The 23,324-nt window shown below is 47.6% G+C and overlaps 1 protein-coding gene across 2 annotated transcripts in view; it reads right to left on the bottom strand.

Annotated features, from left to right (window-relative positions):
* Nucleotides 1–23,324, bottom strand: part of LOC145363348 (plexin-A1-like) — a 506,974-nt gene that overhangs the window by 218,418 nt on the left and 265,232 nt on the right. For both annotated transcript variants that reach the window (XM_080218652.1, XM_080218653.1), the window contains exon 9: nucleotides 9,550–9,664. In XM_080218652.1, the coding sequence (XP_080074778.1) occupies nucleotides 9,550–9,664 (115 nt within the window). The remainder of the gene's footprint in view (nucleotides 1–9,549; nucleotides 9,665–23,324) is intronic.

Raw genomic sequence — 23,324 nt, 5'->3', positions numbered from 1 at the left:
TAGAGACATATAAGATAATAAAGGGGATAGATAGGGTAGAGGTAGAGAGATTCTTCCCGCTTAGAAAGGATAGCAGGACTAGAGGGCACAGCCTCAAGATAGGTGTTGGGGGGGGCAGTTTAGATCAGAGTTGAGGAGGAACTTCTTCACTCAAAGGGTGGTGAATCTCTGGAATTCTCTGCCCGTTGAAGTGGTGGAGGCTACCTCGCTGAATATATTTAAGTCACGGGTAGACAGGTTTCTGATAGACAGGGGAATTAAGGGGAGAACGCGGGAAAGTGGAACTGATCCACTTCAGATCAGCCATGATCTTATTGAATGGCAGGGCAGGCTCGAAGGGCTAGCTGGCCTACTCCTGCTCCTATTTCTTATGTTCTTGTGTCAGAAAAACCCATCTGGTTTACTCATGTCCATTAGGGAAGGAAATCTGCAGTCCTTACCCGGTCTGGCCTACATGTGACTCCAGAGCCACAGTAATGTGGTTAACTCTGAACTGCCCCTTCAAGGGCAACTAGGGATGGGCAATAAATGCTGGCCATCCAGCGACGCCCATGTCCCATGAACAAAATAAAGCTGAGAAAGTTGAGAGGGGGGATTAACAATTGCATTCAAAATTCACAAAACTTTTGATTGGAATAAATGAAAACATAAGAAATTGGAGCCCCATAGCCCCTTGAGTCTGTTCCACCATCTGATAAGATCAAGGCTGACCTTTATTCTCAACTCCACTTTCCTGAGTCCCTTGATTCGCATCATTTCCAAAAATTGATTCATAACTGTCTTGAAAGATTCCCAACCCACGGAGTGAAGATATTTCTCTTCTCAGTCCAAAATGGCCAACCCTTTATCCTGAGGCTATGAACCTCATCTAGACTCTCCGTCCAAAGGGAAACAGACTCTCAGTATCTAACCTGCCAAGCTCTCACAGAACATTGTACTTCTCACTCGGACCAATCTTCATTCTTCTCGACTCCAGAGAATATCGACCCATTCTCGTCAGGGAGAAATCCCCTCCAACCAGAGATCAATCTGATGAACCTACATTGCATTCTGTGCTTGGCCAATAAGCCCTTCCTTGAATAAGGAAAGCAAAACTGAGCACTGCACTACAAATTTGAGATCAGCCAAAATCCTATATAATTACAGCAAGACTTGTACACTGTTATGTGCCAACATCCTTTGCATAACGGCTAACAGACCATTTGGCTTGATTGCAGGCTCCACTGGCTGATTCCGGGACTGATTTATGAGGAGAGATTGACTAGGTTAGGATTGTTTTCACTGGAGTTCAGATGAATGACGGAGGGATCTCATACAGACTTATAAAATTCCAAGCCAATTAATCAGGGTAGATGCAGGGAGAATGTTCCTGATGGTGGGGGAGTCCAGAACTAGGGAGTCACAGTCTGAGGGTTCAGGGTAGACCATTTAGGATGGAGATGAGGAGACATTTCTTCACCCAAAGAGTGGTGAGCCTGAGGAATTCATCACCACAGGAAGTAGTTGACGCCAAAACATTGAATGTATTCAAGAGACGGCTGGATATAGCACTTGAGGTGAATGGGATCAAAGGTTTCAAGGAGAGTAAGAAGTTTCACAATATCAGGTTAAAGTCCGACGGGTTTATTTGGTAACACGCTCTTTCAGAATGCTGCCCCTTCATGAGTGAAGGAGCAATGCTCTGAAAGCTCGTGCTACCAAATAAACCTGCTGGACTTTAATCTGGTGTTAGTGAGACTTCTTACTGTGCCCACCCCAGTCCAATACCGGCATCTCCACATCATGGTGATAGGGAGAAAGCAGAATTAGGCTTTTGAATTGGATGATTAGCCATGATGGTGACGAATGGCGGAGCAGGTTCAAAGGGCCAAATGGCCCCCTCCTGCTCCTATGTTCTACGCTCCTATGTTTCTACCTACATGCTAGCTGCTTCCAGCACCTGGCCAGTTTTCAAGAATGTCTATTCCTTCCCCCATCATCTTTCGATTTAAAAGAGTGAACTCTCCTCTGTGTGGAGCTTGCCCGTGTCTGCGTGGGTTTCCTCTGGGTGCTCCGGTTTCCTCCCACAGTCCAAAGGTTTGGCAGATTGGCTATGGAAAATGCTGGGGTTATAGGGATAGGGTGGGGGATTATAGAAATGGGATGGGCAGTGGGCTTGGGTTAAAATGTCTGGGAGACTCAATGGGCTGAATGGCCTCTTTTAGCACAGTCGGGATTCTATGATTCATTGACCCAAATTCATTGTTATTATCTGGATCTAACTCTAAAGTATTTCAGATCACTGTTAGGCATTTTCATAATCCTGCAGTGTCACTTTTCGGATAAGAGGACACCCCATCTGCCCTCTCAAATGAATAATAAAAATCTCCCTTGGTACTCTTCCAAACATTTTCGTCTGGTGCCATGATCAATATTTATGCTTCAACCAACATCACTGAAAACAAGTTATTCGGTCGTATCACACTGTTACTTGTGGAAGTTTGCTGTGCACACGTTGGTGATTGTGTCTCTTACATTCCAACAATGACTGGAGCTCAACGAGAGATAGATACATCATAGAATCCTTACAATGGAGAAGGAGGCCATTCAGCCCATCGAGTCTGCACCGATCACAATCCCACCCAGGCCCCATCCCCATAACCCCACATATTTACCCTCCTAATTCTCCTGACACCGAGGGACAATTTAACATGGCCAATCCATCTAACCCGCTCATCTTTGGGCTGTGGGAGGAAACTGGAGGAAACCCACGCAGACACGAGGACAACGCGCAAACTCCACCCAGACAGTGACCCGGGGCCAGAACTGAACCCTGGCGCTGTGAAGCGGCAGCGCTAACCACCGCGCTGCCCTGGCTGTAAACCCTTTGAGACAGTGTGAGGCAGTAAAATCAACACACGTTCTAGCTTTCATTTCACTTCGATGGACGCTCTGGGAAACTGAGAAAGAAATTAGGAAGGGGTGGCGCAAGGGAGCGAGAGAATGGAACGCTGTTTATTACTTCTGTATAAAGGCCAGCTGCCTGGGTGGGAGGGGAGGGTGTTGGGGGGGCGGGGGGGGGGGGTGTGTACAGTTTGCATACAAGACAAAATGGGAACTGGGGAAGGTTTGAACTGGCGAAGAGCTCAGTGGGTCACTTTCGAATCAATGGAGTTAGCAGTCATTACGGTGACATTTAGCAGCTGACCTGCAGGTGATGCAATCCATCAATATTAACCCACGGGGTCGAGAGCAGCGTGTGCATCAGACTGACACTACAACAGCAAGTCTACCCAAGGGCTGTTATTGAGCCTCTCGGAGGTAATTGCAGGGCCAAAGGCCTCCCGGAGGCCACTGCGAAAATCTGCAAACCAGCTGGGCGTAAATGTTTGTTTCTCCTTTGCAATGCCCTATGTCTGGAACTGGTCAATTCATCAAACCTGCCTGATTTATACACACATCTCCCGTACACACACCCACACGCCTGCGTCCCACACACACACACACAAATCCCACACACGTGCAAATCACACACGCACTAGGCTCCGAGGGCACAGCCTCAGAGTAAACGGACGTTGAGTGCCGCCTTGATAGAGTGGACGTGGAGAGGATGTTTCCATGAATAGGAAAAACTAGAGCCAGAAGGCACATCTTCTGCTGAAGAAACGACCCTTTAGAACCGAGTTGAGAAGGGGTTATATAGCAGGATATAGATAGGCTGGAAAATTGGGCGGAGAAATGGCAGATGGCATTTAATCCAGATAAATGTGAAGTGATGCATTTTGGTAGATCTAATGCAGGGGGGAACTATACAATAAATGGCAGAACCATCAGGAGTATAGACACACAGAGGGATCTGGGTGTGCAGGTCCACAGATCCTTAAAGGTGGCAACACAGGTGGAAAAGATGGTGAAGAAGGCATATGGCATGCTTGCCTTTATTGGGCAGGGCATAGAGTATAAAAGTTGGCATATGATGTTGCAGTTATATAGAACGTTGGTTAGGCCACATTTGGAATACTGCGTCCAGTTCTGGTCGCCACACTACCAGAAGGACATGGAGGCTTTGGAGAGAGTGCAGAAACGGTTTACCAGAATGTTGCCTGGTATGGAGGGTATTAGCTATGAGCTGAGATTGAGCAAACTAGGGTTGTTCTCCCTGGAAAGATCGAGGTTGAGGGGCGACCTAATAGAAGTTTATAAAATTATGGAGGGCATAGATAGGGTGGACAATTGGAAACTTTTTCCCAGGTCAGAAATGACAAACACAAGGGTCACAAGTTCAAGGTAAGGTGGGGGGCAAGGTTCAATACAGATATGTGGGGGACGTATTTTACACAGAGGGTGGTGGGGGCCTGGAATGCACTACCAAGCAAGGTGGTTAAGGCAGACACGCTAGGATCATTTAAGACTTATCTAGATAGCCACATGAACAGACTGGGAATAGAGGGATACAAACGGATGGTCTAGTTAGGAACAAATGATCGGCGCAGGCTTAGAGGGCCGAAGGGCCTGCTCCTGTTCTGTATTGTTCTTTGTTCTTTGAGTTTCTTCAACCAGAGGGTGGTGAATCTGTGGTATTCATTGCCACAGATGGCTATGGAGGCCAGGTCATTGAGTGTATTGAAGATGGGGATAGATAAGTTCTTGATTGGTAAGGGGATCAAAGGTTACGGAGAAAAGCGGGAGAACGGGGTTGAGAAACTTATCAGCCATGATTGAATGATCGATAGGCCAAATGGTCCAACTGTGCTTCTATATCTTATGGTCTTATCTCACACGCACACACAATACACACATTAATGAAAACGCAATAGTCGGGTAGAGAGCTGGAATACTGTAGACAGCTTTGGTCTTCTTATTTAAGAAAGGATATAATTTCATGAGAAGAAGTTTAGAGAAGGTTCACTCAGGCAATTCCAGGGATGAGGGGGTTATCTGATAAGGAAAGGTTGAACAGAATGGGCCCATATCCCAAGGGTAGGGAAGTCTAAAGCTTTAAGATGAAAGGGGAGAGATACAAAAGGGTCCAGAGGAGCAATTTTTTCACACAGAGGATGGTGAGTGTCTGGAACGAGCTGCCAGAGGTAGTCATAGATGCGGGTACAATTTTGTCTTTTAAAAAGCATTTAGACAGTTACATGGGCAAATGGGTATAGAGGGATAAGAGCCAAACACAGGCAACTGGGACTCGCTTAATGGTTAAAAAAAGGGCAGCATGGACAAGTTGGGCCAAAGGACCTGTTTCCACGCTCAATGACTCTGTATCCATTGGAGGTTTGATTGAGAGGTGGTCTTATTGAAACCTATGAGCTCATTAAAGGGCTTGCCAGGGTGGATTCAGAGAGAATGTTTCCTGTTATGAGACCAGAACCAGGGGACACGGTTTATAAATAAGGGTCTCCAATCTAACAAGGAAATGAAGAGAATCCTTTTCTCTTGGAGGGTTGTGAACCTTTGAAAGTTCCTTCCCTGGGCAGCGGTGGAAGCCAGGTCATTGAATATTTTTAAGGCAGAGGTAGGTAGATTTGTGACAGAGAAAGGAGTTAAGGATTATTGGGGGGAGGCAGGATAGTGAGGCCACACTGAGATCAGCCATGATATTTTTGATTGATGGAGCAGGCTCAAGGGGCAGAATGGCCTTCTCCTGCTCCTAGTTCATATATTTGTATGTTTGTAACCCCAACCGGTGGGATTGCGGTCGGTGCAGACTCGATGGGCTGAATGGCCTCCTTCTGCACTGTAGGGATTCTATGATTCCTTTGTTCACAGTCATCTACAATTCCTCGGGGATTGGTCATGGTACACCTGACCTCAGGTGTCAGTGAGCACCATCCTGGCAAGGACTCCAGTCCCTGGCACTGGCACAACCAGATTCCTTGCTCTTCAGCTTCTGTGCCAGGTAATTAACCTTTGTGGATCACAACCAGCAGCCATCTCAAACATGCGAAAGCCAAGCTCCAGTTCCCCAGATTGATGGGAACGCACATCGTTCCTGGAAACGTGAACGCACTGTGTGATTTTGTTTTAACTCTCAGATTGCTATTTCCTCCTTTTCCTGAGGCAATGCTGCAGTCTCCTGCCAAATACGGGTTCGGATAATGGAATTAAGCAGGAAGGTTAACAATGTCCACAGTTTACTTGTTGGAGAAGGAATCTGCGAAAGGTGCAGCGAGGCAGAGAGAGAGCGAGAGAAAAGGAAAATGCATTGTGCCACGGTGAGAATTTTCACCGCCTTCTGTGGAGGGAGGATGGGGGGAGGGGGCACTAATTGGCAATAAGCACCAGCTAAACATGGTATTTATTAATTAGAAGCATACTGTGTCCCCTCTCTCGCCCTCCCCCACACCACTCCCAGCACCCCTCACTTCCCCACACCAACCAACTGTCTGTGTGGAGTTTGCACATTCTCCCCGTGTCAGCGTGAGTTTCCTCCGGGTACTCTGATTTCCTCCCGCAGTCCAAAGATGTGCAGGTTAAACGGATTGGCCGTGCTAAATTGCCTCTTAGTGTCAGGGGGACTCACTAGAGTAAATGTATAGGGTTATGGGGACAGGGCTGGGTGGGATCGTGGTCAGTGCAGGCTCGATGGGCCGAATGGCCTCCTTCTGCACTGCCGGGATTCCACGATTCTGTGATTCTAACCCCCTTCCCCTCACCTCCCTCATCACTAAACCCCCCTCCCTCCCTCAACACCAAACCCCCCTCCCCTCCCTCCCCCATACCCATGCGACTCTGTTCCCCATCCCCCAGTTGCCTCCGGATAACTTGGTAACTCCGACTGCCAACCCCCAGCTACTTGGTCCTGCCCATTCAAGTGATATCAGCCGTGTTTGCGAGTTTGAACGTCTCGGCTATCATTGATTAGAGGGGGATTTTACTGGCAATTAGCCTCATCCATATAAAACCAGGCAGGAGGGGGTAGTGTCTCAGTAATGTGGACTGATTATTTATAAAGCCGCTCTTTAATAACACGAGTATATTGGGAATTAAATTCACTCACTCCTCACCATGGGACACTGCCAACTTCCAACATATTCCTGGATGCGATTCCTATCACATGATCTCCCCAGGCAACCCTCCCAAATAACTCTCCTCCTTCTCCATCTCCGAATTTTTTTTTTGAAAAAATGTTTGCGGAACATTTAAAGCAGCATTTGCTTTTAAATTACTTCTCTGCTGTTCGTCTCCAGCATTTGTCCAGAGTGCAGGCGATTTGTGGGTGGCACGGTGGCAAACACTGCTGCCTCACAACGCCAGGGTTCGATTCCAGCCTCAGGTCGGTGTCTGTGTGGAATCTGTATGTTCTCCCCATGTCTGCGTGGGGTATGTCTGGGTGCTCCAGTCTCCTCCCACAGTCCGAAAGACGTGCTGGTCAGGTGGAGTGGCCATTGGCTAAGTGAATTAGCGCGGATGGGATCTGTCAAAGATACTCTGCCGGAGAGTCAATACAGACCCGATGGATTGTAAGGATTCTATGATTAGGAGTTAATTCCTTGAAACTCCAGGGCAATCTCATAGGGATGGTAACTACCAACCTTCCCCTCAAAGCAATCCGGCTCTCAGACACTATTACTGGGAGAGATCCAGGTGATTCTGTAGAAAGTTCCATACTTTGTTATTTTTATTATTTTTACATTAATGTCACAAGTAGGTTTACATTAACACTGCAATGAAGTTACTGCAAAAAATCCCCCAGTTGCCACACCCCGGCGCCTGTTCGGGTACACTAAGAAAAGATTTTAGCATGGCCAATATTCCTAACCAGCACATCTTTCAGACTATGGGAGGAAACCGGACCACCCGGAAGAAACCCACGCAGAGATGGGGAGAATGTGCAGATTCTGCACACGCAGTGACCCAAGCCAGGAATTGAACCCGATTCCCTGGTACTATGAGGCAGTAGTGCTAGCCTACCGTGCCACTATACTGTCCTGTTGGTCAACACCTAATTATGTATTATCAACCAGGCAAGGCAAACAACTTGCCTATAACTGGCAAGGTCTGGGATTCTATACCCGGAAGACAGTGGCTATTTTTCCAGGTGCTCCGGGTGGGCTACTTTCCCACAAAAGCAACTCAGGTCCGAAAGCGGGAGGGAGTGAGTGAGCAAGTAAAACTCCACGCAAGAATTAGGCTCAAAGCCAGTTGGCACGTCTCTCGATCTGGCTCAGAGACTGGTGGTAGAATAGGAAAGAACAGGAAGAACTGTGGCAGGCTTTAACAATCAGGAGTGATGCAGCTCACAACTCAGAGTTTGGCCCACTATTGGAGGTAATTTCCACATGCCACTTTGGACGTTACATGGTAAGCGGCCAGTTCTGCATCTGGCACCCAGCCCGAGAGCAAACTGGAATGAGAGGCAGCCCCTCGAGCCTTTTCTGTTTCTCAGTTCAATTATGGTAGATTTGTATCTGAATGCTATCTACTCATCCTGCTCCCGTATCAATTGATACCTTTGCTGAGTAAAAATCCATCGATTTCAGTTTTGAAATTTTCAATGGACCCCCACCCCTCTCTCTCTTCAGGATCTCAGGCGGAAAACCCTGGCTAGAATTCTCAACCGCGGCTGGAACTATCCAGTCCCACTGCTGCGAACGGGTGAGTCACAGAGGTTTAAAGCACAGAACAAGGCCCTTCAGCCCATCAGTTCCACGCTGGTCAAAGATAAAGCACTTGACGATTCTCATTCCAACACTTGGTCTGTAGCCTTGTCAGCTCTGGTCTTTCAAGTGCTCTTCTGAATGCTTCTTAAATACGGTGAGGATCCCCGTCTCTACCACCCATTCAGACAATGGATGGGATTTTCCGAACACGCTCTCCCCAGAACCGGAAAATCCTGCCTGAGCTCAATGGACCTCTGCACGGTCCACCCCCCTCATGCCCACTATGATTCCAGTGATGGGCGGGACGGGAAAACTCCCCCCCCCCAAGTGTGTTCCCACCACCACCCCTCCCCAAGGGTGAAAATGTCTTTCCTCCTATCCCCTTAAAACCTCCTGCCCCTCACCTTAAATCTCTGCCCCCCCCCCCGGGTCCCTCCCCCGAGATATGGCCGAGTGCTGAATTCCCCCTTCTCGCTGGCATGTGGGGCGTGCCCACGTGTCTGACAGCCCAAGGGATTCCTGGCGCGGGCATTCCAAAAACGCGGGTCACGAGACAAATGACAGGCTTGCTTCAACTCTCAGCATTATTGGTACCCACCGCACCCCCCCCAATTCCACCCCCCAGTGTTACTGGATTATCATAAACTGCTGCCCTCGAACAAAAAGCCTGCTGATTACACAGGACCTTCAACCAGCTGGGCACAGCGAGCGTCAAAAGATAAATGTGTTCTGGGGTGAATTACAATCTCTTCTATCCTGGGACTTGTGACAAGGAGCCTGCTTTATGGTCTGCTCATTAATTGAGGAACCGTCAATAGATATGCAATGTCCGGGGATTGATTTTCCATGGTGTGGCAGAGAGTGGGGGGCTGGGGTGGTGGTGGTGAAGGAATTCTGCAGTGCAGGGGTTCTTAGACTTAATACAGACAACAATCTCATTCAACGTCCCATCGTGGGAGCTTACCTCGGACATGTTGACACGTCCCTCCTGGAAAGAACAGTCCATGGCATTCTGAGTGCAGATGTGACGGAATTTGCACCAGTGACAGGGGAAAGAACCATCCACACACGAGAGGCAGCTGGGAGAGAGAAGAGGAGAGAGAGAGAGAGAAAGGATCAGTAAACGTGAGACATGTCAGAGAACATAATATAAGAATGTAACAACTAGGAGCAGATGTCAGCCTGCCCCGCCATTCAATAAGATCGTGGCTGATCTGTTCGTGGACTCAGCTCCACTTACCCGCCCGCTCACCATAACCCTTAATTCCTTTACTGTTCAAAAATTTATCTATCCTTGCCTTAAAAGACATTCAATGAGGGAGCCTCAACTGGGCAGGGAATTCCACAGATTCACAACCCTTTGTGTGAAGAAGTTCCTCCTCAACTCAGTCCTAAATCTGCTCCCCCTTATTTTGAGGCCATGCCCCCTAGTTCTAGTTTCACCTGCCTGTGGAAACAACTTCCCTGCTTCTATCTTATCTATTCCCTTCATAATCTTATATGTTTCTATAAGATCTCCCTTCATTCTTCTGAATTCCAATGAGTATAGCCCCAGTCTACTCAGTCTCTGTTCATAAGCCAACCCTCTCAACTCTGGAATCAACCTAGTGAATCTCCTCTGCACCCCCTCCAGTGCCAGTATATCCTTTCTCAAGTAAGGAGACCAAAACTGTACACAGTGCTCCAGGTGTGGCCTCACCAGCACCTTATACAGCTGTCAGTCAGGCTAAAAATCACAAGCACATTTCACCCCAACTCAGGTCCAAATTATATCCCTCTGAATCTACAGACAGAAACATGCCATTGAGACCAACCGAAACAAACACCCTTTCCCCCAATCCATTCAGAGTTTGCCCTTTATTGAGCATCAATATAAAGGCGCTTAACTGAGGAGCTGAAGGGTTTAGCACTGCAGCCTCTCAGCGCCAGGCATCTGGGTTCGATTCCAGCCTCAGGTCACTGTTTATGAGTTTCAATGTTCTCCCTGTGTCTGCATGGGTTTCCTCCGGGTGCTCCGGTTTCCTCCCTCAGTCCAAAGTTGAGCAGGTTAGAGGGATTGGCCATATTATATCCTCCCTTAGCGTCGGGGGATTTTCAGGGTAAGTACATGGGGTTACAGGGATAGGGCTTGGGTGGGATTGTGGTCGGTGCAGTCTCAGTGGGCCAACTGGTCTCCTTCTGCACTGCAGGGATTCTCTGATTTTGTGCAACCGTTCATCTCTCCAAGCCTCTCTCCCCCCATCCTCTGGTGTCCACTCCAAGATGGATAATGCCTCAAAGCTCGTGAACCTGACAAGATAGAGTCTGATCAATCCTACAAACCATCCAGTAGACAGAGGTCCCAACATACTGAAAGATCGCAGTGCAAGCAAGAAGCGATCACAGCTTCATTACGCTGTAGTTCAGACCAATGAGGGAGGATCTCATAAGGACTTATAAAATTCTCATAGGACTGGGCAGGGTAGATGCAGGGAGGATGTTCCCGATGGTGGGGGTGTCCAGAACCAGGGGTCACAGTCTCAGGATTCAGGGTAAACCATTTAGGACGGAGGTGAGGAGACATTTCTTCACCCAGGTGAGCCTCTGGAATTCAATACCACAGGAAGTAGTTAATACCAAAACATTGAATGTATTCAAGAGGTGGCTGGATATAGCACTTGGGGTGAATGGGGTCAAAGGTTACGCAGAGAAAGCAGGATTAGGCTACTGAGTTGGACGATCAGCCATGATCGTGATGAATGACAGAGGAAGCTCGAAGGGCCAAATGGCCTCCTCCTGCTCCTGTCTTCAACGTTTCTATATTTCTCTCCCTTGTCACATTTCTGTTTATGGGATCTTGCTGTGCACAAATTGTGTTTGCGATATTGTATCAGTGGAAAAACGTCGATCATACGTCAATGGCTGGAAGTTGCTTTGGGACATCCTGCGATTGTGAGGGTCACGTTGTAAGTTCTGTCCATCTGCTGTTGGAGATGAAGAAGCGTCCAACTGAAGAGCGAGGCACGAGAGGGAGTCTGAGACGCGGGGGCAGAAATCAAACTCCAGAGGCCAGACAGCCAGGAGTCTTCCCAGGATTCATTTCAGCCTGTCCACCAAATGCTGGCAGGATTGAGCCTGATAACTTCACATGAACTGAAGCGATGACATCAATCAAAGGAAAGCCAGTTGACAGTAGCCATTAAAGCTCCGGTAGGTGCATTAAGGGAGCACCGTTTCATCACCAGTCAACGGAGATTTTAACCTTCTGACACTGCAGCGAGGGGTGGGCAGTTTATTAAGAGGAAGCTAAAATCTGACAGTCGCTTTCTTGGCTGTCATCAGTGTTGTGTCAGTTTGTTTTCATTCGTCATCCTGTGCTTCTCATTCTATCTACACCTTGACAGAGGTTATTATCAGCTTGACGCCAAACCCAAACAGCTTTGCTCCTTCTTCATGTCTCTCCTTCCTCCCTGGCTGCTCGTAAGTGAGTGACCATGGAAGAGCTGTGCTGCTTGCGCCCAACATGGGAACACAATCTCCAGAGATGCCAACGTCTTCTCCCATTGCCTAGACTGTATCCAAATGCGGAGACACTAGAGTTAAGAAAGACCATTAACGCCTCTACTTTCTCAGTAGACTAAGGAAATTTGGCATGTCAGCTACGACCCTCATCAACTTTTACAGATGCACCATAGAAAGCATTCTTTCTGGTTGTATCACAGCTTGGAATGGGCTCCTACTCTGCCCAAGACTGCAAGGAACTACAAAAGGTCATGAATGTAGCCAAATCCATCACGCAAACCAGCCTCCCATCCATTGACTCTGTCTACACTTCCCACTGCCTCAGCAAAGCAGCCAGCATAATTAAGGACCCTACGCATCCTGGACATCCTCCCTTTCACCTTCTTCTGGTGGGAAAAAGATACAAAAGTCTGAGGTCACGTACCAACCAACTCAAGAACAACTTCTTCCCTGCTGGTGTCAGGCTTCTGAATGGACCTACCTTGCATTAAGTTGATCTTTCTCTACACTCTAGCTATGACTGTAACACTACATTCTGCACCCTCTCCTTTCCTTCTTTATGAACAGTATGTTTTGTCTGTACAGCGCGCAAGAAACAATACTTTTCACTGTACATTAATACATGTGACAATAAATCAAATCATTCACCTCGCCCCTGCCACCTCAAGCAAGAAGATCATGGCTGGCATTCTCCAGCCGTTCATGCCAACGGGATTCTCCTGTCCCGCCGGAGGCGCACCCTCCCACCCCCGCTGGTTTCCCGCCAGCCTGTGGTGACGTCAGTAAGAATTCCCATTGATGGCGACGGGACTGGAGAATCCCGCTGCTAGCAAACAATGCACCGCTGGAGGGAAACACACGGCTGAGAGGCTGGAGGATCTCACCCCGGGGGGGGGGGGGGGGCAGTCATATCTGCCGGGTGTCCAAACGTTTGTTGGAGGGAGTGGGGGCCTTTAACTCCACTTTGAGATCAGGTGACATTTTGGAAAGATCTCCGAATCGTACATTTAAGCCCCATCCTGTCCCCCAGCTGGTGGTGTAAGACGCGCCAGCACTGCGGGAGTTGCGCAGAGTGTTGTTTGACATGGCTAAAAGAGGCAACTGTGAAACCGGTGAGTTTCTGGCAGCTTTTCTCACCTGATCCAGCAGTCAGGGCAATCCTGGGAAAATTCCACCTCGCACCCTTTTCTTTACAGCAGTTGAATGTGCTATTTGTGGAGGAGGGGAGGTGTTAGCTCAGTGACCTGGCCACCATTCCATGAGTTGATGGGTATTTCAACATCCAGGGACATCCCAGGCCCGCTCCTGTCCTCATTTGTCCTGAACAGTGCACTCCACCCAGTCTAAGCTTGGCAAGCCAGTGAAACCAACCTGGACTCTTCCTGGTCCATGTGGCTCTGTCTCATCCAATAGAGTTTCTACACCAAGCCATTGGCTGTGGCAGAGCCAGTTGAGATGCCAGAACCCCACAGTGGTGGTGCCAGTGGGGCAGGGAGTTTTTTCCCCCCTTCCCCAAACTTCTCCCTTCGCCTCAATCCTTTTGAGACTGACCAGCGTGGCTTTGGAGGACCACAGCCGTTTCATTCCCAAGAATCTCCATCGCCTGCCTTGGATTCTAGGTTCAGTCTGAGAGTCTATACAGATCCCAGTTCACCAAATGGACCAGGAAAACAGAGCGTCCCATACCCTTGCTGGAAAATCGGCCGCATCTTAAGTGTGACTTGCTCCCTTGAAGACGTTCCTTAAAACTTTCCTCTTCGGCCAAACCCTTGGTGGCATGTCCTTATTATCTGATATGGTTTGGTGTCAAATTCTGATTGGTAATCCTCTTGCAAAGTACTTTGAAAGCTGTCATTACTTGAAGGCGCTATGTAAATGCACCTTCTTGCTGTTGACCACACTAACACCCAGGAAACCTAGTCTACATTGCCACGCAAATATTGATGTGGAGTTGCTGGTGTTGGACTGCAGTAGGCACAGTAAGAAGTCTCACAACACCAGGTTAGAGTCCAACTAGTTGGAATCACCAGCTTTCGAAACGCTGGGAAGCAGGTACAGAGGCGATGTTAGGGGTAAGTTTTTCACTCAGAGGGTGGTGAGTGAGTGGAATCGGCTGCCGTCGGTGGTGGTAGAGGCAAACTCGCTGGGGTCTTTTAAAAGACTTCTTTTAAAAGACACAGTTGCAAGATAATGGTTGGAATGTGAGTCTTTTCAGGCAATCAAGTCTTTACAGACAGTGCGAGTGGAGAGAGGGTTAATCACAGGTTAAAGAGATGTGAATTGTCTCAAGTCAGGACAGTTTGCAAGATTTTGCCAGCCCAGGCCAACTGATGGGGGCTATATGTAGTGAACCCAAGATCCCGGTTGAGACCAGTGAGAACGCTTACCCAAGTCGGCCTTCAAGACACACGACAACGCAGAATCGTTGAGCAGAAACTGATAGCCAAGTTCGGCACGCATGAGAATGGCACGGTGGCATCCTGGAACACTGCAAACCAAAGCATGCATACTGCCACAGCAACCCGAGCTCTCAATCCCCTTGCAGTCACTGGCGTGCAACCAACTCGCAAACCAGGCGGGTCTCAGCTCAGGCGGATATTCAGCAGCCAAACCTGAGCCAACACCCAGTTGTTAAATGAGGGACTGGGTTCTGCCAAAACTGTTCTCTCCCTGGCAACCTGTGCACAGAGAGAGAGAGAGAGAGAGACGGCTTTGCCAGCCAACCCAAACTGACATCATGGGTTTGGCAACACTGCAAAACCCCCATTAGCTAATTTGACTGTAATTGCAAAGGCAGCGCTCTGCCAAAGAATAAATCCTATTGACATTATTGGCTTACTGTCCACCCAGAACGAACAGATACAGCCAAAACTCAGAGCCGTTATCCTCAGCCCTTTCACCACAGTCGGTGCCAAAGGCAGAGGTTGACTTTGCCAATGGGCAGCCACACTCTGGGAGGCTGGCATCGATCACAGTTTGCCAAAGTGTGGGTGGGCAGACAGACCTCAATCGCTTTTTGTGATCTTGATGTTGTCTCGCTTTCCAACACCCATCTGCGCTTTGCTGAACCAGTCCCATCTCAGCTCTTGTCCTTGGACGCCTTACTTTTTGGAAGGTTCAAAACATGTGTGCTCCAAGCCACGCAGCTCCAAGCACACGTGGTGCAACTAAAGTTGCCAACTCTCCAGGATTGGCCTGGAGAATCGGGAGATGAGAGATTGATCTCTAGGACATTGCTGCGAGCAAAAAAATAATAGACTCGCATTTTACATGAAGCTTTTTACAACATTCGGACAATTCTCAAAGCATTTCAAAGCCAATGAAATACCTTTGAAACACAGTCATAGAGCCATAGATCAAAACAGCTCAGAAACAGGCCCTTCGGCCCAACTAATCCATGCTGACCCTGGTGCCCTCCCAGTTAGATCCAATTACCTACATTTGCCCATATCACTCCAATCCATCCCTATCCATGTACTTATCCAACTGCTTTTCAAATGTTGCTATTGAACCTGCCTCAGCCACCTCCTCTAGGTTACTCACAGGCTCCTACAATGCAGAAGGAGGCTGTTCAGCCCATCAAGTCTGCACCGACCACAATCCCACCCAAGCCCTATTCCCATAGCTCCACATATTGATCCTACTAATCTCCTGACATCCCCCTGACACTGAAGAGTAATTTGGCACTGCCAATCCACCTAACCGCATATCTTTGGAGTGTGGGAGGAAACCGGAGCACCCGGAGGAAACCCACACAGTCATGGGAAGAACATGCAAACTCTGCACAGACAGTGATCCAAGCCTGGAATCGAACCTGGATCCCTGGTGCTGTGAGGCAGCAGTGCTGACCACTGTGCCACCCTTAGGTGAATTGGCCATGCTAAATACTCCCTGTATGCACCCAAACAGAGTGTGGTGGCTAGGGGATTTTCACAGTAACTTCATTGCAATGTTAATGCTTGTGACACTAATAAATAAAATTTATTTTTACTTTTTCTGGCAGCTCATTCCATATGCACAGCACCCTCTGTGTGAAGACGATGCCCCTCAGGTCCCTTTTAAATCTTGCCCCTTTCACCTTAAACCTACGGCCTTTTCAATTCCTCTTCCCCTGGGAAAAAGACTGTGGCCAGAATGTTACTGTCCTGCCTGCCACAGGAATCGGAGCGGATGACGGGTGGACAATGGGAAGGTCTGTTAACCTCAAGCGAGGCTGTAAAATCTCACCCTCTGAGCGTTCATCCTATCTCTGCCCTTCATGATTTTGTACACCTCAGTAAGGTCACCCCTCAGTCTCCGACAATTCAAGGAATAAAGCCTGGCCAACCTCACTGTTATAATGTAGGAAACACGTTCACTAATTGGCGTGTAGCAAACTCTGAAGCACACCACGTGAAGATGACCAAATTATTATTTTATGTAAGTTCATGAGATAGAGGAGCAGAATTAGGCCATTCGGCCCATCAAGTCCCATCCGCCATTCGATCATGGTTGACATGTTCCTCGTCCCCATTTTCCTGCCTTCTCCCCATAACCTTTCCACCCATTACCAATTAAAAATCTGTCTAACTCCTCCTTAAATTTACCCACTGTCCCAGCATCCACTGCACTTTGGAGCAGCGAATTCCAGATTCCCAATCCTTTGGGAGAAATAGTTTCTCTTCAACTCTGTTTTAAATTTGCTACCCCTTACCCTCAGACTATGACCCCTCATCCTGGAATGATGTTGATTGAGGGATCAATATTGTCCCATAGTTTGCCTTTGCCATGAGATCTTTTATACCCACGCAAGCAGGGGCCTCAGTTTAACATCTCGTCTGAAAGACAGCGCTTCCAACAGAATAGCATTCCCTCTAGCATGTCAACTTTGAATTTTTTTACTTAAGTCCTGCAGCGGGACTTGAGCCATGAACCTTGTGAATAAGAGGTGAGGCTGATATTAACTGAGCCACGGCTAACACTGTGAAATTGGAGAGGGGAAAAAAATAATGAGTGTTAATGAGTTTTCAGTAGACTAGAGCTTGCGTATGTGGCAGTTGTGCCTAAGCTGGTAGCACAGTCCAGCCTTGGACGATAAGCTTCTCGGTTCCAACCCCACTTCAGGACACCAGCACAAAAATCGCAGGGATCTCAGAGGGTGGTGGGGTTGGAAGAGCTTACAGAGATAGGAAGGGGAAAAGCCATGGTGGGGTACGGATATCAGGATGAGGATTTCTATCACAGCTCCGTGTGACTCCTGCTCTGACCAAGACCGCAGGAAACTACAAAGGCTCTTGAACATAGCCTAGGGTCATGAACGAAGCCCAGTCAATCACTCAAACCAGACTCCCATCCATTGACACTGTCTACACTTCCCTTGGTTGCCTCGGCAAAGCAGCCAGCGTAATTAAGGACCCCATGCATGTCGGACATTCTCTCTTCCTCCTTCTTCCATCGGGAAAAAGACACAAAAGTCTGAGGTCACGTACCAACCGACTCAAGAACAGCTTCTTCCCTGCTGCTGTCAGACTTTTGAATGGGCCTACCTCACATTAAGCTTTTATTCTCTACACCCTAGCTATGATTGTAACACTACCTTCTGTACCCTCTCCCTTTCTTCTCCCCTATCGACTCTATGAACGATATGTTTTGTCTGTATAGGGCTGTATAGAAACAATACTTTTCACTGTATAATAATACATATGACTATAATAAATCAAATCAAAACCGAGGCATTGTAGACAGGGGGCCAATGCAGGTCGGCAAGCAAGGCGGGTGTCAGGGAAGACAATGGCCTAGCAGTATTATCACTAGACTATTGATCCAGAAACTCAGCTAATGTCCTGGGGACATTGGTTCAAATCCTGCCATGGCAGATGGTGGAATCTGAATTCAATAAAAAAAAATCTGGAATTAAGAATCTACTGATGACCATGAAACCATTGTCGGAAAACCCCATCTGGTTCAATAATGTCCTTTAGGGAAGGAAATCTGCTGTCCTTACCCGATCTGACCTACACGTGACTCCAGAGTCACAGCAATGGGGTTGACTCTCAACTGCCCTCTGAAATGAACTAACGAGACAGTCAGTTCCGGAGCAATAGGGATGGGCGATAAATGCTGGCCCAGCCAGCGACGCCCACATCCTCATCATAATGTATAATAAATAAAAGTCAGCATCTTCAGGAGAGGAGTGGAGTGGAGTGGGGGAACAAAAGGGGTTGGTGGGGTGGGGTGGGGGGGAAGAAATATAAAGCCGCACATAAACATGGCAGCCCATGTTGCTCGGCAACCATGCTATAGAGCGGATAAAAAAGATGCACCAGTGATCATTAAAAGCTATAATCAGGAAAAGTTATCCAGGGGAGTTGTTAATTATTCATGTCTTGAGGCAAATGGAGAGAAAATGCATATTTCAAAAGGAACTTAAAAGCAATGAGTTTGTACTCCTAATCTCTGAAGCCTGAGATTACATGCCATATTTTGACAATATGCTATAACTGAATCGCAAAATTATAGCCAGAAGCAGAAGCTGCACTTAAATAATTTCTTTATTTTAATCAGTGGTGTCCCGAATGTATTGGAAACTGTTATATCCAGTAAGCCATCCACTCAAAGTTATTTTATTTTTTAAACAGGATGCTAGTTTGTTTATTAACATGATAAAAAGATGTTAATTGGAGGTTCATTACTATGCAAATTTATTTCATTCTTAATAGAGGATGTTAATTAAGACAGCACACTGGTTATCAGTATGCAAGGAAACCTGCCTTTTTTTTTAAATATATAAACAAATTATTTTTTCCCTGCCAAATTTCTCCCTTTCTTTCTCGAGCAGGACAGTTCCTGATATTCACACAAAGGAAGGACCTGCGTTTCTATAGCACCTTTCCCCACCTCAGGACATTCCCAAAGTGCTCCCCGGCCAATGAGGTCTCTTTGTTTCGTTGAAGCGTCGTCACTGATAAGGTAGGAAATCTGGGAGCCAATCTGTACCCGGAAGCCTCCCACAAACAGGAACGTGACGGCAACGGATAGACCATTGCGTTGGCGATGTTGGTTTGAGGGATAAATATTGGCCAGGACGCTGGGGAGAACTACGTTCCGTTCAGCAAAGACCCCTGTGTTGAATTGGAATGGGGGGGTGGTTTCCCTCACTGTTGCCCAGAAATTATTTAGCCTCAAGGACACAACAGTAAAGCCAGATTATCAGACCATCCTCACGTTGCCATTTGTGGTCTCTTGCTGTGCACTGCCCCGTTTCCCATAGCGACTGGATGTCAAAACGCTTCACTGGCTGTAAGGTCATTCAGGCTGTTCTGTGATGACGTAAGCTGTGGACATTCAATTTTTCTTTCTTGCTCTGATGTGGTCTCATTCCAGTGGGTCTTGAGTCACATGTGGGTCAGACGGGGCGAAAAAGGCAGGATTCCTTCCTTCCGAAGGCCATGAGTGAATTAGTTTGGTTTTTTCACCACAATTTGACCACTTCATGGTATTTTTTATTTATTTATCGGTCCAAGCTTCTAAATTTTTATTTCAAAAACTGAACTGAACTAAGAATTTCAGCGGCATGGTAGCACAGCGGTTAGCACTGCTGCTTCACAGCTCCAGGGGCCTGGGTTCAAATCCCGGCTCGGGTCACTGTCTGTGTGGAGTTTGCACATCCTCCTCGTGTCTGCGTGGGTTTCCTCCGGGTGCTCTGGTTTCCTCCCACAGTCCGAAGATGTGCGGGTTAGGTTGATTGGCCAGGCTAAAATTGCCCATTAGCGTCCTGGGATGTGTAGGTTAGAGGGATTAGCGGGCAAATGTGTAGGGATATGGGGGTAGGGCCTGGGGGGGGGGATTGTGGTCGGTGCAGACTCGATGGGTCGAAGGGCCTCTTTCTGCACTGTAGGGTTCTATGATTCTGTGAATTCTTAATGATGGGATTTGAACCCTCCTTCTCTTAATAATTAGTGCAGGCCCCTGGTTTACTGGCTTCACTATATCACCTGTTTCTAATACAAATGCCCTGACCTCCGCACCTCCGACACATCCACACCATCCCCAGCCTTGCAAGCTAGCAGACGAACAAGGGAGTCCCACCTGCATAAGCAGACAGCGGGAGACGGGAGCAGGACCATGGTGCTGGGAGCACTCAGTTGCCCAACCCCCCCCCGGCTCTCCCCCTCCACCCGGGGTCTGACTCTGATCGGACTGGCAGGGCAAAGGGAACTTAAAAAGGGGCAGCAGGTGAGGATGGAGCGGGGAGGGCCCAGGTCCCAGAACGGCTGCAAGAATCCGAGCAGCAGCCAGTACAGATCGCATATGCTCCAGTGATGCTTGCATCCAACTTCAAAAGGATCTAACACCAGTGACATCTGGGCCAATGTTTCAGTTGGACCATCTCGCTTTTGATGTAAATTAGCCAAATGGTTGAGACTGTCAGAACTGATTAAACCATGAGTTACATCAAAGACAATGGAGATGAGGAATAAAATGTGCAGCAAAATGCATGTCATTGAAGTGTTTGCAAACAAGCTTCAGGCATCGTTCTCCTATTCCACGATATAAATGGAATTCTTAATCTATAAGTTATAAAAGCCCAAGGAGCTAAGGGGAGGATGGGAGCTTTCCGTTGAAGCTCATCAAGGATTAAGACGTCCAGAGAGTGATAAAGCATTAAAAAATCCGCCCAATCTCCGGCTCTCCGAGGGCCTGTTCATCTCAACCTGCCTGAAGTGAAACAAAGGCTTGTGTCTATTGACGCAAAGTGTGTTCTACACCTCAGAGGATGAGGCAGAGAAAGGCAAGAAAGTAGGTTGGTATGGGCAGAGTGCAAGGAAAGGTGGGGGTGGAGATGCCCAGGAGAGAACGGGTGATAGGGGGAAGCTTTCGCATGGGAGGGAAACAGTGAGAAAGGTGGAGAAGTAACGGGTGAATGGACAAAGAGAGGCAGAGAAACTGAGACAGACAGGGAGAGACAGAGTGGGTTTTTTAATTCATTCGTGGGACATGGCCATCACTGGCATTTATTGCCCACCTCTGGTTGCCCATGGAGGGCAGTTGAGAGTCAACCACATTGCTGTGGCTCTGGAGTCACATATAGGCTGTCCCTCAAGGACATTAGTGAAGCAGATGGGTTTTTCCGACAATCGACAATGGTTTCATGGTCATCAGTGGATTTGTAATATCAGGTTTTTTAAATTGAATTCAAATTCCACCATCTGTCCTGGCGGGATTCGAACTCAGAACATTAGCTAAGTTTCTGGATTAATAGTCCAGCAATAATACCATTAGGCCATTGTCTCCCTCCTTAATCACCAGTTAAAGGAAAAACAACAACACGTTTATTTACTGGTGAAAGCTGTACAGAGGCTTGCATTCTCGAGGCTGCAATCAGCACCCGAGCAGGTTCTGGGACGTTTCCACAGGATTGCTGCCAGCTGAAACCACAATGACAGGCACCTCTTCAGGCACAGGCACAGAATCATAGAAACTAGAAGCATCAGAAGGCCATTTGGCCCTTTGAGCCTGCTCAGTCATTTATTTTGATCATGGCTGATCATCGAATTCAATATCCTGATCGCCCCACCCCCTTCCCCCCATATCCCTTGATCCCTTTAGCCCCAAGAGCTATATCTAAATTTATTTCTGAAATTAGACATTTTGGCCTCAACTATACGTGAATTCCACACATTCACCACCCTCTGGGTGAAGAAATTTTTCCTCACCTCAGTTCTAAAAGGTTTACCCCTTATCCTCAAACTATGACCCCTAGTTCTCTACTCCCCCACCATCAGGAACATTCTTTCTGAATCTACCCTGTCTAACCCTGTTAGAATTTTATAAGTTTCTATAAGATGCCTTCTCACTCTTCTGAACTCCAGTGATTATAAACCTAACCAATTTAGTTTGTCCTCATATGACAGACCTGCCATCCCAGGAATCAACCTGGTAAACCTTCGCTGTACTCCCTCCATAGCAAGGACATCTCTCCTCAGATAAGGATACCAGAACTGGACACAGTACTCCAGGTGTAGTGTCACCAACATCCTATACAATCTCTATTCCTATACTCAACTATTGCTGCGAATGCCAACATATTATTTGCATTCTGAAGAATGACTTGTGTTCAGATACGTTTTGGGGCCGGTGCCTCTTTTATTGCCCTGATCTTGTGTTCCATGGGGTGTAATCCTTGTGCATTTACACGCTACCCCAAGTAGGCTACCTCGATGGTTTGAAAAGTCCATTTCCTCCTTCTTGAGGTGAACTCCAGCCTCTAGGAACCTCTTTCACAGCTAGATGCTCGATTTCTCTCAATTCAGTTATGGGAACATCATCTAGGTACACCATAACTCATGGCAGTCCTTGTAGCAGACTCTCCATTGTCCTCTGGAAAAGGGCACATGCCGACAACATACCAAAGGGCAGGCGCGTAAACTGAACTGGAACAAACCTTTGTGTGTGTTTCTCATGACCTAACCTCAGAAAGCACTGTCTCATTGAAGTTGCTGATATGTGTGACTCATATCCAGTTTTTTATAAGATAGAGCTCTGGCCAGCTTTGTAAACAGGTCTTCACTCTTCAGGATTAGATATTTATCCAACTTGACTGCTTCATTAACTGTTATCTTGCAGTTCCCACAAATGCAGATGGTCCTGTCTGGCTTTAACACAGGGACTATGGGTGTTGCCCATTCCATGAATTGGACTAGCTGAATAAGGTCCCGTTCTTCCAATCTCTTTAATTCAGTATCCACCTTTTCTCGCAAGGCATACGGTACTGGTCTTGCCCTAAAGAATTGAGCGGTTACCTCTGTATATTCACCTGCAGGCCTTTTATCTTTTCTAATTCGTCACAGAAGACACTCTCATATTTCTTCATTAATCTGAGCAATCCTCCTTCCTGTACTCGGAAAATTTCAGTCCAACTTAACTTGATTTCTTTAAACTGATCACAGCCCAGAAGCCTCTCTCCTTTGCCTGCCATGATAATTACTGAGAGCTGGGCAGACTGTTGTCCATAGCTTACAGGGACTGTTGTTGCGCCTATTTTTTGTATGGCTTTTCCTGTGTAAGTTGTCAACCTTGCTGCAGTACTCTTTACATTCGCTGGCTCTGTTCCTCTTGAATACCGAAACATACGTTGCATGAAGTAACTAGTTGGGGTGTCACAAGGTTCGTCCCTTGGCCCCCTAGCTTGCCCCAGCCCAGGACGGCACGGTGGCACAGTGGTTAGCATTGCTGCCTCACAGCGTCAGGGATCCGGGT

The sequence above is a fragment of the Carcharhinus amblyrhynchos genome, chromosome 3, assembly GCF_965287045.1.
Source record: "Carcharhinus amblyrhynchos chromosome 3, sCarAmb.v2.hapA, whole genome shotgun sequence".
In the NCBI taxonomy this organism is placed as follows: domain Eukaryota; kingdom Metazoa; phylum Chordata; class Chondrichthyes; order Carcharhiniformes; family Carcharhinidae; genus Carcharhinus; species Carcharhinus amblyrhynchos.
This window is presented reverse-complemented; position numbering and strand designations above follow the sequence as displayed.